We start from the raw sequence: 15,253 nt of genomic DNA on the forward strand, positions 1-15,253 counted from the left end.
ATAATCCACAGAATTGAATGCTTTACTAAATATTAAAATGTGCATTCAGAGAAAAATCCTCAAGACATGTCATGATCCCCTCCCTTTTTTTAAAATAGAACTAAGCAAGAAAATTGTCATCCAATCACAGTAAGAAACGGCAGGAATTATTGTAAAACACTGCCCTCTGCTGTTACGCCAATTCTAAAGTCCATTTTATATTTAAGAACCCCCCCCAACACCCCTTGCATTTTATTTTATTATTTTTTATTTTTTTTACCTGAAAGAACCACCTCCAGGGTCATTCAGCTTGTTTTTCTGATTTGCAGAGACCTGAACACCAAAGCCCCCAGGACTTTTGCTGGCTTGTATTGTTGGTGCCTTCCCTACTGTGCCTGAAAAACACCAAGCAATGTTATTATGAGCTGTCTTAGGCAATTTACATCAAAGAACCTTCTGTCCAGGAACTAAATTTAACTGTCTGTAAATTGCAAACAAAGGAAGTTATTATTTTTAAAGATTACACTGCTGAAGAATAACAATTTAAAATATGAAATTTATATTAACATTACAGTTTGTTCAATATTTACAGAATACTGAAGATTCCAAAACTGAAAACCATTGGCCCTAACAGTTTATAATACACATAATGGCTGTGTGTTTGCAATTGCCAGTAAACCACCTTTCTAGATAATCTGCACAGAATAAAGAAGCAGAATTTAAAACGTTCTTAATACAGATGCTTAAGTCACAGTCACTCAGGGTATTAACTACGCCTTTCAGATTTTTTTATATATTCGTTGTTCTTTGTTGCAGTGAAACACATGTATTTTCAGAGTTGAAAACATTATTTCAAATATTTTCAAATGTTTTACATTGTATGTAAAAGAAAAAACACTACTGTAAAATTTGACATAACCCCCCTCATAAAGGTTGTCTTTTACTTTCTTATTTTGAAAACAATGATTTAAAAGTAATTTATCTCTGTATCTTGACTTCACAGGTCTATATGTAGAAGTAAAACCGGGCTTTCTAAATGAGCCAAAGTGTGGTGGACATTCAGCTTCTTGTGACAGTAAATTTAAAAATGGATATTAATTCCTCACTGACATTTGGAAAAATTTAATTAAAAAAAAATTACAAATTGATGTTGCTAATTAGTAAATCAACAGACCTGTATTATTAATATTAAAAACACTGTATCAGTATGCAACTGAAAGGGGAGTGACAAATGAAACTTTGGAGTAAGCCCTCCTTTACTGCTTAAACACATGTTTACTTGGGTTATGTTTTGTGTTTCCTTTAATCCCGCTTGTGTTTTGGCACGTAAAAATAATTAATTCATATGTCTACTTGACTTAAAAGATCTCACCTTTTTCTTGCATTTCACTCAATTTTATTGAGTGTTACATAGATATAGTGTTTGGGACTTTGAGAAGTACATGAAATTTATTCCTGCACATCTATGTCTCATTTGCATACAAATGGCATGGTATGAACCTTAGTAGAGTTATATTATTTTTCTTTCATGAATTGTAAAAACCTGAAACACAACTATCCCAAAAAATCCTTTTAAGAACACTTCTTTGCTAAAAGAAAAGTATTATCTTTGAATGAATCCAGAATTGCTTATTTTATTTTGAAGTCTTCATCATCTTCAACATATGATCTTAAAGTGAAACTAATTTGACAGTGTTCGTTCAGTTCTTCAATCTGTATAAATAAACCATTGTGTGGACTCTCAACATTAGCAAGTACAAAACAAGATTCAGGACTTCAGGCTCCAAGCCCGGGGAACAAAAATAGTTTGTCACCAGAATATTCAAGGTCCATGAGATGTCACAGATAGCATTAGTTCATGGACCAGACAATTCGTTTATCTACTTCAGATGAACTAACTGAAAGGTTTTCTACTAAGTGAACTGGAAGGAAAGAAATAATACAATAATAAAAATTAGCAGATCTCTGCTTTCTACAATTAAGACCTAGGACATTAAAAGTGTGTTAACCTTGAAAATTATTGCAATAGCAAAATTAAGGTAACAGTGGCACTCCTCCAGAATTAATATTATATTCCTTTAGAGCTAGTGTCAATGGTTTGCTTTCTACAGATGATCACTTTTGATAAAAAAAAAAAAATCCAAAAAGTACACCACCACAATAGTTAACTTCTTGGTCTCAGGAAAACAGTATGTCCACACTAGATACGGAAAAATTAAGTCTCACTTCATTTCGCCCCTTGTATATGCAATTCTACTCAAATGGATCTGGCAAAGTAAATATAAGTTTGGGGGTGACATACAAGTTTTCTGGTTTAAATCACAACTGTGCATGATTAAGCAGTTAGACACAAAATGTGGCTAAAATAATCAATTTATATTATGAGGTAAGGCATGTTTTGAAAATTAAAATCACCTGTGGGCCTAGATACTGCATGGGATTGGTAATGACATACAGAGTCTTTCACCACTGGGTCCTCATTTCAAATTTTAAGTAGCATAATCTAGAGAAATAAGCCCAAATTTAGGAGCTTATAAATTCCTAGTTGTATTTCTGCACAGGCTAAATAGCTGCAATGAATACTGTGGCTAATTATTTTATTCTTTGGCTCAATTACCCCATCCATAAGATGCAATTCACCTTATTATTATACTGATAAGTGCTTTGATAAAGGAGTGTGTATTTTTTGTGCAATAACTATAGTGTTACTTTCTCTGGTGTGGAAGTAATTTCATTAATACAAAAGTCCTTAAAGCCTGTCAGCTTTATCTATACTATTGTTTTAAAAAGCATCGCAGTCTGTTCACATGGATGCATTAACATTAACATAAAAATACCTTACACTAGGAGATTCACTCCTATCTGAGAAGGAAAATGCACCATTCCGCGGAAGTCAGCTCAGTTCTGGTGTAATTATCCTTAAAAAGTCACACTCCACAAAGTTATACTACTGTAATTTTCTATATAGACCATATCTTATTCCAGTATCTTATCTCCTTCTACAGGAATACCTAGCCAGTATAAAATATCATTATACCAGTGTTTACAGTAGAAAGTTTTAACAAGATATCAAGATCAAAATAAACTAGTATCTGACAGTATGCTATAGCAGCATTTCTCAGAGCTGCAAGCACACAGGCAGACTTTTCCCTAGACATGGGCGGCAGGATGAGCAGTTTTACAATGGGATGTTTTCTAAATTTCTATTCTCTTTGCTTTGTCTGTGTAATTAAAACAACATAGTGGTGGGCTTAAAGAAGCTTGTAAATAGGAATAAACTCAACGTGAAAGCCAGGCTTTGCACGAATTGGCCTTTATGAACCGTTGTCTTCCCAAAGCCAAACAGCCAGTTAAGTTGCGTTTCATTGGCTGATCAATGGCTATCATGAATAAATTTGTATTCTGAATCCACTGTTTAAAAGACAGGTGCCAGTATCATGCAAATTCTTGGCACACTGTTGACATTCACAACTTAAAGAGACTGAACAAGCAAAAAATTAAATCAGCCTTCACTCTCAGACACGTTAGTCAGAAGTGAAAGTTCATGCTATAAGATGCCGAATACCTTCCCTATTAATAAACTCAGGACATGAGTATCAGTGCTATCAAATATACACCTTTTATTACAAGTAAAAGCATTTCTTCCTAACTTGGAAAAACAGCCTAGAGGATTACAGTGACAGCTTGGTCTCCATGTCCATTCAACCTTTGGATTCTCTGAAGAAAACAGAGAAATTAGAACATCAGCTGCTATTAACTGTGATCGTTGGGGGTTTTGATGCTTTCTTTTACCAAGGAGAACAGAAAAGACCAAGCAATAAAGTCAAATAGGCAGCAATAGCTTTTATGTGCATTTAAACTAGCTTGATTTCTGATTCAATACCTAAAGATGACAAGCTCTGTATTCCATTACAAACCCTCAATCATCTAAATGCCCACATCCAAAAAGGTACTCTTACACATAGCAGGAGAAATAAAAACCAAGCCTAAAAGGTCTAGTGGTGGAACAAAACAAATGGGTATTTATTAGAAAGTAAGAAGGCTTCAAGAACCCTCTTAAGTGGGATGTATCAGCCACACATTAATCCACCTGTGCCCAGACAGATGAGGAAGTTGTGTACAAACCACACCTCTTGCTCCCCTGGCTAATCATAGCACGTCAGGTTGCTGCAGTCAGTCTCTGACCTCACCAAAAAGTAAACATATAGGCAGGAGGGAAAAAAATAGCACGTGGGTTGAGAAATTTCTCTAGGACTCCTACCTTGACCTCTGCAGCTGCAGAGACAGTGACTATCATGTTCCACTTCAGGAGTAAGAGTTAAAAGTAGAATGATTAAATTGAGGCATCCTCTATGCTTCAGGAAAAAAAATGAAGAATTTCTTTCTTGGCCCAGAGTTAGCGCTTAGGACAGTAAGAGTCAAGTTCCTGACTTCTTTCAGAACTTTCCATGAAAAACTGCTGAGTAAGGAGCTAAGCATGTCAGAGTTTAGTCCTAAGGTTGTTTCAAAACATTTCACTGTGTAGGTGTGAAGCACTTTGAAACTGCATAGTGAAAACATGCATTCCTCAGCCAGTATGGAGTAAAAAATAAATGTCAAGCCTGCCAATCTCAACACTGTTTTTCCCATGCTGCTATCGTGTAATTACAATGAAATTCATACAAAGGTAACAATCTCACTAAAACATTTAAACCCATACCTTGTGGTCTAATGGTCTGAGTTATTACCACTGGCATCCTAATCTGGGTAGTCTGGCAAGCAGGGTTTCGTTTCACAGTTTGAGCAGATGTTGACTGGATAATCTGCTATTATTAAAAAAAAGTATACTTATATTATACTCCTTATACACAAACACACACAACGTAAATATACTAATACCTGTAATTACTAATATAAGCATGTGGATCTGCAAGCACAACCAGCTAGTGACAAAAGTCATATTCATGTAATGCACGTGGTTGTGTGTGTGTGTATATACCTGTTTTGCCATTATGCTTTAAAAAAATCAAACAGTGTTCGACACAAATGTCATACGTCACAACCTTCATCAAAAATATATTTCAAAGTAGTAAGGTAAATATTAAAGTTTAGACTTTTGTCTTCAGAAATTTTACTAGGAAGAAAAGCATTTTTGTAGAAGAAAATGCTGCAATAATTTTAGTGGCATCCACCTACAGCCGTTAGACCTTTCACTATATATCTATGCTTTTTAAAGAAAATATATACTAAAAGTAAATTCTAAAATATTATGGGTTCCGAAGTCAGATATACACAAGAAAGAAAACAATGTTTTGTGGTGATCATATACTCATCTTTTCATTGTTAATTGGGTATTCTCAAGGTTTTACTTACTACTAAGACAAGTTCTGAAGTCCTTACCCAAAACTGAAACTGGGTTAAAAACTTAGAATTTGACCCATAAACAAATCAAATCAAAAAGAAAAAACCTGCAAGGGTTATGTCTAAGCAACAGCAAAAATCTATGTTTGTGAAATCAGAGACAAGGTAGGCACAGATGTAATGAACAGAAGATTCAAAAAGACATGTGGATGCTGCAGAGCTGGAAAAAAAAAATCCATAAATAAACTTTGAAAACAAAGCACAGGCAAACAGCTGCAGATAAGATTACAAACACAATTCAGGCATGACAACTTCAGAAGTCATGTGCTCTTCACAGTCACAACTACGTTACTCCCACTGCATAACGTGTCTGCTGTTTCAGAATTACACGTCTCAGTCCCACACCCACAGGATGCAGTATTCCCTCCCAGAAGACAATACACTACACTACACCCCGCTACATGAAGCAAACAGGAACCACTGCACCTTCATTCAGCACCAGTCGGCATTATTCTTAGAAAGTTTATCTAAAACCATATTATTTAGCTGAATAACAAATGGTCAAATCTCTGACTTCGAAGTATGCTATGGAGAAAAGGAAAGGAGAAACAGCATTTTCAAACGAGACATAAAAGTAGAGAATGAAGACACTATGGAACAAATAGGAAATTGTTCCATCAGCAGGAACCAGGGCTCCCAAATCGGAAGGAAGGGAGACAAAAACTACAAACAAGAAAAGAGCAATGAAGGAACAAGACCTGTAATGTAGTCTGGAGAAAAAAAAACACACAAATAGGGCCATTTTTCAAGTTACGAAATTGCATTCTGTACGTCCTAAAATATTAGAAATTGAAAAGTCATAATAAACCTGTGGATGTAGAAGTATTAGCAATAGGTACCTTGCAGAAAGAGAAAAGAGAAAAAAAGATTAAGAATTCAGCTTCAACTATGGACACTGAAGGAAAACGGAACATTTGTACTAAGCACAGAAATGGAGTAAACGGATGTAAATTTACTTGGTCAAGACAAGCAGTGAGAAAATAGTGACATTCAGAGAGGAAAGAATAAGGCAGCTACCATGCTTAAAAACAGGAACGACATAGAGGTGATAATTAATATGAGGGAAAAAGTTGAATTTGCATTTTTATGCACAGGAAACACGCAGAAGTGTATTTCAGTAACTAAGGAGACAGAATAGCCCACAAAAAAAGACAGACTATATTGGTATGAAATAGGAGAACGTTGCCACTTTTACAATAATTTATTGGATGAGTTTTCAGAGAATAGTGAAGAAAAGCAGCCATACCTTAACTGGCCAGAAGCCAGGCCAAAAAGGAGATGTGCGTGACCTGTGGGTAGAACTACTATCTGGTATTACTGTAAACGTCTGCGATTAGACTTTTTTCCATGTGAAGCAAGCAACTTCCACAGTTTAGAATCAAGTTCTCTTTCACATGATTAATATTTTTATGTGAATGCCCTAAAAAATGAGCCACTAACACCATTAAAGATAGGACAGCATTTAACCATTTAAGATGACATAAATAATGGCAATGTTTTCTTTACTATCAAATACATTCAAAAAAATGTCCTTTAACAAGTACTGTACGAGGACTTCAACATATGTAAAAGTGCTGAAAGTGCAGCAAATGATTAAGAAATAAACTTTTCCAAGGAGCACCAGATCAAAATCATCATCTTAAATTCCATAAATTGATCAGCAACAAGCACATACTCTGTAAAAGGAACAGCTGCACCTGAACTCAGAGCAACTGAACTCAGAGCAACGTTTTACAGTACCTTAAATTTCACTTTCTGTATAGTTTTAAGATACATTTCAACACAGATGTAATCTTCAGATCTGAAAGTGATTAAGGAATGAACATCAGCAATTTGTTTCTGAAACAGAATGTGTAACTTTCTTCGCAGACAAACAAGGGACATAGTAAAAACTGACGAATCAGAGGTAATTGACCCTGCATCAAAACTTATAAACAATCTAAACCACTCTTCATCAATTAAAATAATTTAAACTGTTCTAATCCACTTGCCTGTTTTCCCAAAGGCATAAACATTACTATTATGTCCTTAACTTGGCCTGAAATGTGTAGACAATGAACAAGGTACTAGCAAGCTGGTCTGGGAGATTATGAACTTAACCAAATTATTTCATATTTTTCACAGCCTAAAAACACACACGAGTGTACCCCATCTAATGTTACCTATTCATATGCTGAATCGATGATGAATCCCAAATGATCAGTTCGTAAGCACCAATTTACTAACCCAGACTGATACGGAAGATACAGAAGTGGATGTTTTAGTATACTAAAGTTATCAGTGACATTACTTCAGCCTTCAGAAAAGGGGTGATCTTATTGCTCTCTGCAATCACCTAATGGGAAGATGTAGAGAAGACAGAGCCAGACTCTCTCAGAGGTGCAGAGCAAAAGGATGTGACACAATGGGCACAAGTTGGAATATGGGAAATTTCAATTTAATATAAGGAAAAACAAATTTACCATGAGAGTGGGCAAGCACAAGGAACAGAAGCCAAAGCTTCTCCCCTTGAAGATACTCAAAACACGATTGGTCAAGACCCCAGGCAACACGCCAACCTGTAAGCAGGAGGTTGAACTAGACACCTCCGGAAGTCCTTTCCAACCTTCCACCATTACATCCCTAATCAGAATATTAATGATCTTATAAAAGTGCTAAGTCAGAAAAGGTAACAAGACAGAACAGAAAAGTCTTCAAAGTTTACAGAAACTGTTCATCATTCCATCTCCACTAAAAAGAAGGGAAGCCATTTTCATTATTTCCACCACTGAAGACAGCAAGCACAACAGCAGAACAATAACAACAAAGGCACAGAAAATAGAAAAGATTTAATGTGATTTAGCCATAGCTTGGATTTGATGATGAGTTTGGAAAACAGCAAAATTACCAAACAAAATTATGATCAAGACAGTGCTGAGATAGCAAGTACTGTCATATACCAGCCTACTCCTCTTCAATCTATCAGTCAGAAGTTGAAGAATCATCTCCTAGGCTGCTGCACTTTGGAGCTCTTCAAGGAAAACACTGAAGCACGAGAGTCATGGTGTTGCTTCTCCAAGTGCAACACATGAAATGTTACCTAATTTTTTTTCTATAAAATAACATGCATATTTCTCACAACAGAAAGTATCCTCCCTCTTTTTTTATTTCGTCTTCCCACTTCTCCCCTTAACAGTCATCTTTCCACTCCACTAGTGATGCTCACTTCGATTCACCATTTGTCTGCTCCTCCAGACAAGTTCGTTCTCTCACTCCCTGAATGGTTCAGACTACTACTCTGTCCATTTCTAAAGTTCACTTTATTTTCACATCTGTAAAAAGGGATGCTTATGCAAAGGTGCTTCCACAAAACAAGCAGACTTACGAAGATGAAAAACGGATATTTAACCGCCACACTACCAATAACCAGAATAACAAAGTGGTGACAGACGAAATATGCATTTTTCTTAAGGCTCTTCTTCAAAAAGCTTAGATTCAATAACTATATGAGAATAAAGTAATAGTGCTCTCTGGTCCTAATCTCAAGCCAAAAGGTGATGATCATACCATGACAGGTGTGAATCTTTTACCGTACGTGTTATTGCAGGACAAAGAACAGATCACACATATGTGAACACAGACCAGTAATTAACAACACAAACGACCAGCAAATACAAACTGAGAGAGAATTCAGCCAAAGCACATAAAATGTACAAAAGTAGAAAGACTGGTAACTTCTGTTCTCTTTCACTTACCTAAACAGGAGATACTAAATAAAAATGAAAGCTACTACCTACAAACCATTGAAAGGAAAAGTCCTTTAGGACAATTAGATTAGAACTCACTACTAAAGTTCTTGAGGACAAGGATTTTGCAAGTCTGAACAATCTAGTTGCTCCTTTACCAATGCAGGTACATGGGGTCCCAACGATATGCTTCCCCTTACTTGATAAGGGCTGCAAAATCAGCCTGACTCAATTTACATAAACCGCACTTTGCAACAAAAGCACCTGATCCAAAAGCTTAAGCATATCAACTACAGTAAGAAAAATAAAAGCATAGGAAATAGAAGCTTCTGCAAAGAATGGAAAATAAAAATAAATTTGGAAAATATATCCTTTACCAAGCATTTTTTCTCTCAATTAAGTTTAAAAAAGTATTGTGAAGGAAAAAACAAGCCACTTGTAAATGTACAAAATTCAGAATGGCTATGGTCTGATATGACATTTATCTTCACTCATGAGTAAACACTTGCTAACTCACTTGTGGCTATGCCACTTGTGATTTATCAGTCTACTCACTCCTGAAGATTAATGTCATATCAAACCTCAGCTATCATGTAATCTGGCAGCATTAACTTACAATGTCCATGCTTTTATGGGCCTAGAATTCATATTTACCATTGTTTACCATGCTGTAATAGTAACAGTTACAATTTTTCAACAGTGTATTAAAATTTGCATAAGCAATTGTTTTTCCTCCCAAATAAAAACAAAATGTACTTTTTAAAAACTCAGCATGTAATTTTTAATGTTAATATGACAACAGTATTGTTCGATTGAGTATGTGTTTTCAAAGAAGCAATGAAGAAAAATCAAACCAAAAGCCACTGGATCACTTGTCCCACCTGCTCCTCAATTTATTATAGAATTCTTCCTACAGTATTTCACCTGGTCTAATTTTGAGTGTTTTCAGTGATGGCTTTTTCATCACTTCCTTTGGGAGCTTGATCTACCATCTAATAATCTGTCTTATTGTAAGGATATTTTGCCTTATAACCTGCCTAAATCCTACTTTGCTTAATTATATCCTGTTATTCATATTTATACTCTTTTAATCTGCTCTAAATAATTCATCAATATACTTTTGATGTTTAAACCCGTAAAATATTTGTAAATGTTTTTTATGCGCCCCTTTAGTTAGTGTTTGACCAAGTTACCTGTGTTTAACTCTCTTAAGCTTTTCTTCTAGTCTTTGCTTTCAAGTCTGTCCTTTAATTGCCATCTTTTGTTGCCGGTTTCCCAACAGCATTCACTGCCAATACCCTCCTTATATTAAAGGTACAGCCCACAGAATTCTGAAAGTAAAGCCCATGATAACAACTCAGAAGACTACTAGGCTGTATTTCAAATAGGCATACAATTTGTCAAGTATAGGCTTTGTTCCTGTTAATGGATCCCAAGACTGTCTACTGCTCAACAGCCATTTTTATTTAAATTTTATTGTACACCAGATTCCAAGTCAGCGAATAGATCTTAATTTGTTCATTAACAGAACCTACTCCTTTTATCCAAACAGCCGTCTTTTGGTCTTCCATTTCTAAGCTGTCTTGCACACAGGACAAATTATTTCCTGTGAGTCACTAAAATGTGTACAAATTACGATCATTCAACAACAGAAAACTGATGCCAAAAAAATCTTCAGTAGAGAATCAAAAAGCAAAGCAGAACACTCCCATATAACATAATGCTTATTCTGCTGTTGTATCTCGTTTCCAAATTCCATTACTCACTCTCACCTTCCGGGAGCCTCCAAACACTATGACAGTCCCTGGAAAAGTGCTAGTAAATGTTTTAGCAAATACTATTCTAGTGTAACTTACAAGATGATGAAATCTCCCCTCTGGACACTGTGCACAATCTACTGCAGCAACAACGGTCCAGATGTATTTCTATACATCTTTCCTAATCCTAGACCTGCACAAATCTTTATATTGCTTTACATATAATTAAATTTGTTTTAATTAAGATGGATCACTTTGAATTTCTTACTGTTTCTTTATCATTTAAATTTAATAATTGGCTTCAACCTCCAGGAGTACTTTCTCCTTATGATGCAGTGTTAACACAATATATTAAGTGCTAATCGATCTCCATTACTCACCAATCTACTTACAACTTCAACACATTTAATAAAGAACATCTCTGTTATTCATAGAAATTCTATTTACTCTAACACCCAGAACAAGACAGGTAATGTCTCCATGTATAAGGCTATATAGAGCTCCTGGCCCCTAAGAATTAGAGTTTAGACAAACTTTGAACATTGCACTCGGAACAATTTAAAAAATTGATTGCTGGCTTATCTCATTAGTGTCTCATCAATAAAATATTAGCCTAAGATTATTGCCCTTTTTCCTAGCTAGAAGTAGTTACCAGTACTAACAGCTCTATCTAGCTCTTTAGAGCATAGCTTTTTCATAGTTTTGGAATATGATTCCAATACTTTACAAAACAGATAAATAAAACAGTCTCCTCTTTCATTTCCACTAATGCTATACATTTTAATGCCAAAGTCTCCTTCGTGCAATCTACACTGCATGCTGAACAGCGTACACAGAATTCCCATGTTGCAAGATACCTCAATATAACCGGAAGAAATATCACCACATCTGACCCCTCTGTAAAACAAAAAATTGAAAAGAAAGGAACAGCTAACAGATTCTTCACATTTTAAAAGAAACTAGACTACTGTAAACTGGCTGGTATGAAAGGATCTATATTCAAAAACAGGCTTGCCCTTCTGCAGCTGGACAGTTTGCAAAGCCAGCTGGAACTCTCTCAAGTGAGCTTCAGGCTTGGAAAATCTGGAACTCAGCCAGTTTCCTCCATCAGTGCTGGCCACCCTTAGGCAAGCCAGCTGTAATCTTCCTCTTCCGGACAAGTCCCAGGCAAGATGGCCAGCAGCTCTTTGCTGTGCTCTGATTTCGGGGAGCTCTAAGAAGTGCGAAGAGTGTGATCACTGTCACCACAAAAAAGTCAATACTTACGAACAATTACTAGTGTGACATGGAGATGCTGCTGGGTTGTCTGCTTGGCACCTGAGCTGATGGTTGTTGTGGTATGTAAGATTTTTTTATGCAGTAACTCTTACTGTCTGATGCTGCTTTTGTCTGTATAGAACTAAATTGAGGGCCACTAAGAAGTGCTTGGCTAATGTAATGTTTAGTTCTATTAACTAGTTACATTACTGATGAACTGAAAGCAAACACAGAAAGCCAGTTATGCAATAAAGCAAATAAATGGTTATTTTTTATTGTATTCACTTCTCTCTAAATAGTTTCTGGAAAAGGAATAGTACTAAGCATAGTTTTGCTCTGCGCAGTTTGCTAGCTTTTGAAAACGTAGCGGTCATTTCATGTACCAAATAAGATGAAAATTCAGTCCTAGACCTAAGACCTCCTCACAGAGAGAAAAACAATTTCTTTTGCCCATCAGATCAATCTCCACAATATATTACTTTAGCAGTTTTTAGCTCCCTCATATTGCATAGGTATGTTGAATAAGATGACAGAGCAACTCTTCACATTGTTAATCTCTACTCAGATTAATGACACAATTGCTTGCTTTGAGTATGCATGGATATGTGAAAGAGAGACACAGAAGGTGTCTCTCCCATAAATTTGGCTTTCAATTTTTAAACTTAAATATTCAGAAAATATTCACAAGAATTATAAGAGTAAGAATTCCTTATTGACACATTTTTGTTCTACATCAGTGTTTCTCAAAAGGTGGGGTGCAATCTGCCTAGTAGGCACAGGAGTGTTTAAAGTGGGTTGCAAAACATTGGAAAAAGCTGTGTTACCTAGCAGTAGGTTAGTCCTAAGATTGTGGAGTGAGATAAGGCTAGACTTACTGGCCATGAATGTTTATACTTGTAAGGAACCTGTCAGCTGCTGTCAGAAGTTTGCTTTCCCCATGACAGGGAATAATTTTTACACCTACTGCCTGTAATTACAACCAGTTCCTGCTCCCCTACCTTGAAGAATCAAAGCCATTGTCAATTCAGTCTTACGAAACACAGACAAATCAAAAAGAAGTCACAAAAACTCTAAGGAACACTTTTCTAAATAATACAACTGTCCAGAAGGGGTGGGGAGAACCTATCTTAGAAAAAGAAAGAATTCAAGTGGCTGAACAGAAAGCAGCTAAGGTGCAAAATATCCAAATGTCTTGTGTGTATTACAAAAGGCAGACTCAGAAGTCTTGGCATCTAAGATGTTCTTATACACTAAAACAATGCTCACTAAAGGATGGTGAAATTACATTAACTTCATCTTAAAGTTAGTAATTTAACTTCTAGAAAGTATTTGTAAGGGTCAAAAGACCCAAGGCTCAGACATTTTCAGATTGTGCACTGCTACTTACAAATTAAAGGAAAATAAATTTTCTCTCTCCGCGCACCCTACAAATTATTTATATCCTTTATAGAGCCTATAAACTCTCAGGATAGACCACTGTAAGGTTTTACACTAAATGTGTAATTTCTGAATCTTGACAACACAGATTTTTACCAACTTGATACACCTTCTGGAACTTGTCAATTTGATTTTGAAACCCAATTCACGTACTTTACTCATACATACACAGAAACCACAGACAAACAAATTCTTACATCTTTGCTTGAAGGATGATAATGCCCATATAAACTCAAGGCCTTGTAAAAATCCTAAACATATTTTAATTACAAGTGTAAACACACACGCAAGATCCTATTAACAGTGGGATAAATTCAGCACACTCTCAGTGAGTAACTGGCTGTGTAGTTGCCTCGTTGATAGTGACTTTGAAATTAATAAGTCTAAGTACATAATACTCCAACATGCACAACAATGATAAATTTCAGTAAGTAACAAAGTATGGCACTATTTCTAAACAAAACATGCTGGTACAGTACAGCTATTCTTCTACAAGATTTTATATAGGAGAGTTTAAAATGAGACAGAGTTAATTTTAATGCAGACTAATCTAAGCAAAGTGGCATACCTAATGACATAATAAAAATTATACTCTTGTCTGTAAGTCTTGAAAAGCTTTCTGTTGTACATTTGTAAGTAGCTCAAATTCCACTGTGTTCATATAACAATCACTGTATTCCAGACAAAAAGGCCAAGAGCGTACTTTCTTAAATTTAAGCTATGTTAATAATGTTACCTAAACTAATCGTTGAGCAAAGATTGAACATACATGTGAACTTCCATAAAATGAGGTACTACTATATATCATAGAATATGATACAAACAAAAAAGTATTTTCCCAAACAAGATGCAATAAAAATAACATTGAAAATTGCTATTCAGTTTGTTAAGAAATTCTCTTTTATACTACAGTACCTACCAGTTGAGAACTCTGATTTGACTGTACCACCTTAACCTGAGGAGGCTGCACTGTATTTGATACAGAGACTGTGCAAATATTGTTTGGTTGCCTTATTCCTATTGTCTGCGTTGTGACAACAGAGGAAATGCTTCCAGAGGCAGATTGAGGTATAACTTGTGATAGCTTGGTTTGTTGAAGTGACTGCTGAGACGGCTGTCCTTGCAAAACTGAATGTTGACTATTCAGTAAAGATTGTCTCAATGCAGGCAGACTTTTCTAAAAACAGAAGAAAGTTTATGAAATACCAAATTTAGCAGGTTGACAAAGAAATGTTTTGAAATTTGCTGTAAACATGATTAAAAGAATGCAGCTTTCTTTCCAATTGTACTATCTGCCTGTTCATCAAAAAGAACTAAGATTGAACATATTTTGTAAGAGGGAAAGTTCAGTTCACATTTTCAGAAAGCTTTCAATTTGTATTTAGCAACCCTGTAGATTTTGATGTACCCTAACTCCACCATGGCAGTAAAATATAACACCCTCCTCCTCAAGACTATCTAGAACTTGTAGCTTAGGTCTTTGGAAGGGCAAAAGATGGAAATAGAAAAGGCAGAACCATAGGAACAACCCTATTACCATTGCATGCTAGAAGAAATAAGCTGCACCAATTTACTTCTCCTGACATGTCTCCAGTACCTAGAACAAGATGATTTAACTGTTGATGCCCTACAGCAATAGCTGTTTACTGTATTATTACTGATCTAATGTATTCTGACTGGATTAGAGAAGTGTACTAT

At 35.7% G+C, this 15,253-nt stretch overlaps 1 protein-coding gene across 1 annotated transcript in view; it reads right to left on the reverse strand.

Annotated features, from left to right (window-relative positions):
• The window catches only part of LOC137669217 (transcription initiation factor TFIID subunit 4-like), a 140,928-nt gene that overhangs the window by 103,909 nt on the left and 21,766 nt on the right, over positions 1–15,253 (reverse strand). The window contains exons 7-9 of the mRNA XM_068411192.1: positions 14,475–14,732; positions 4,679–4,784; positions 260–374 (exon numbers count right to left, since the gene is read on the reverse strand). Coding sequence (XP_068267293.1) covers positions 260–374; positions 4,679–4,784; positions 14,475–14,732 — 479 coding nt within the window. The remainder of the gene's footprint in view (positions 1–259; positions 375–4,678; positions 4,785–14,474; positions 14,733–15,253) is intronic.

The sequence above is a fragment of the Nyctibius grandis genome, chromosome 12 (assembly GCF_013368605.1).
Source record: "Nyctibius grandis isolate bNycGra1 chromosome 12, bNycGra1.pri, whole genome shotgun sequence".
Classification (NCBI taxonomy): Eukaryota; Metazoa; Chordata; class Aves; order Nyctibiiformes; family Nyctibiidae; genus Nyctibius; species Nyctibius grandis.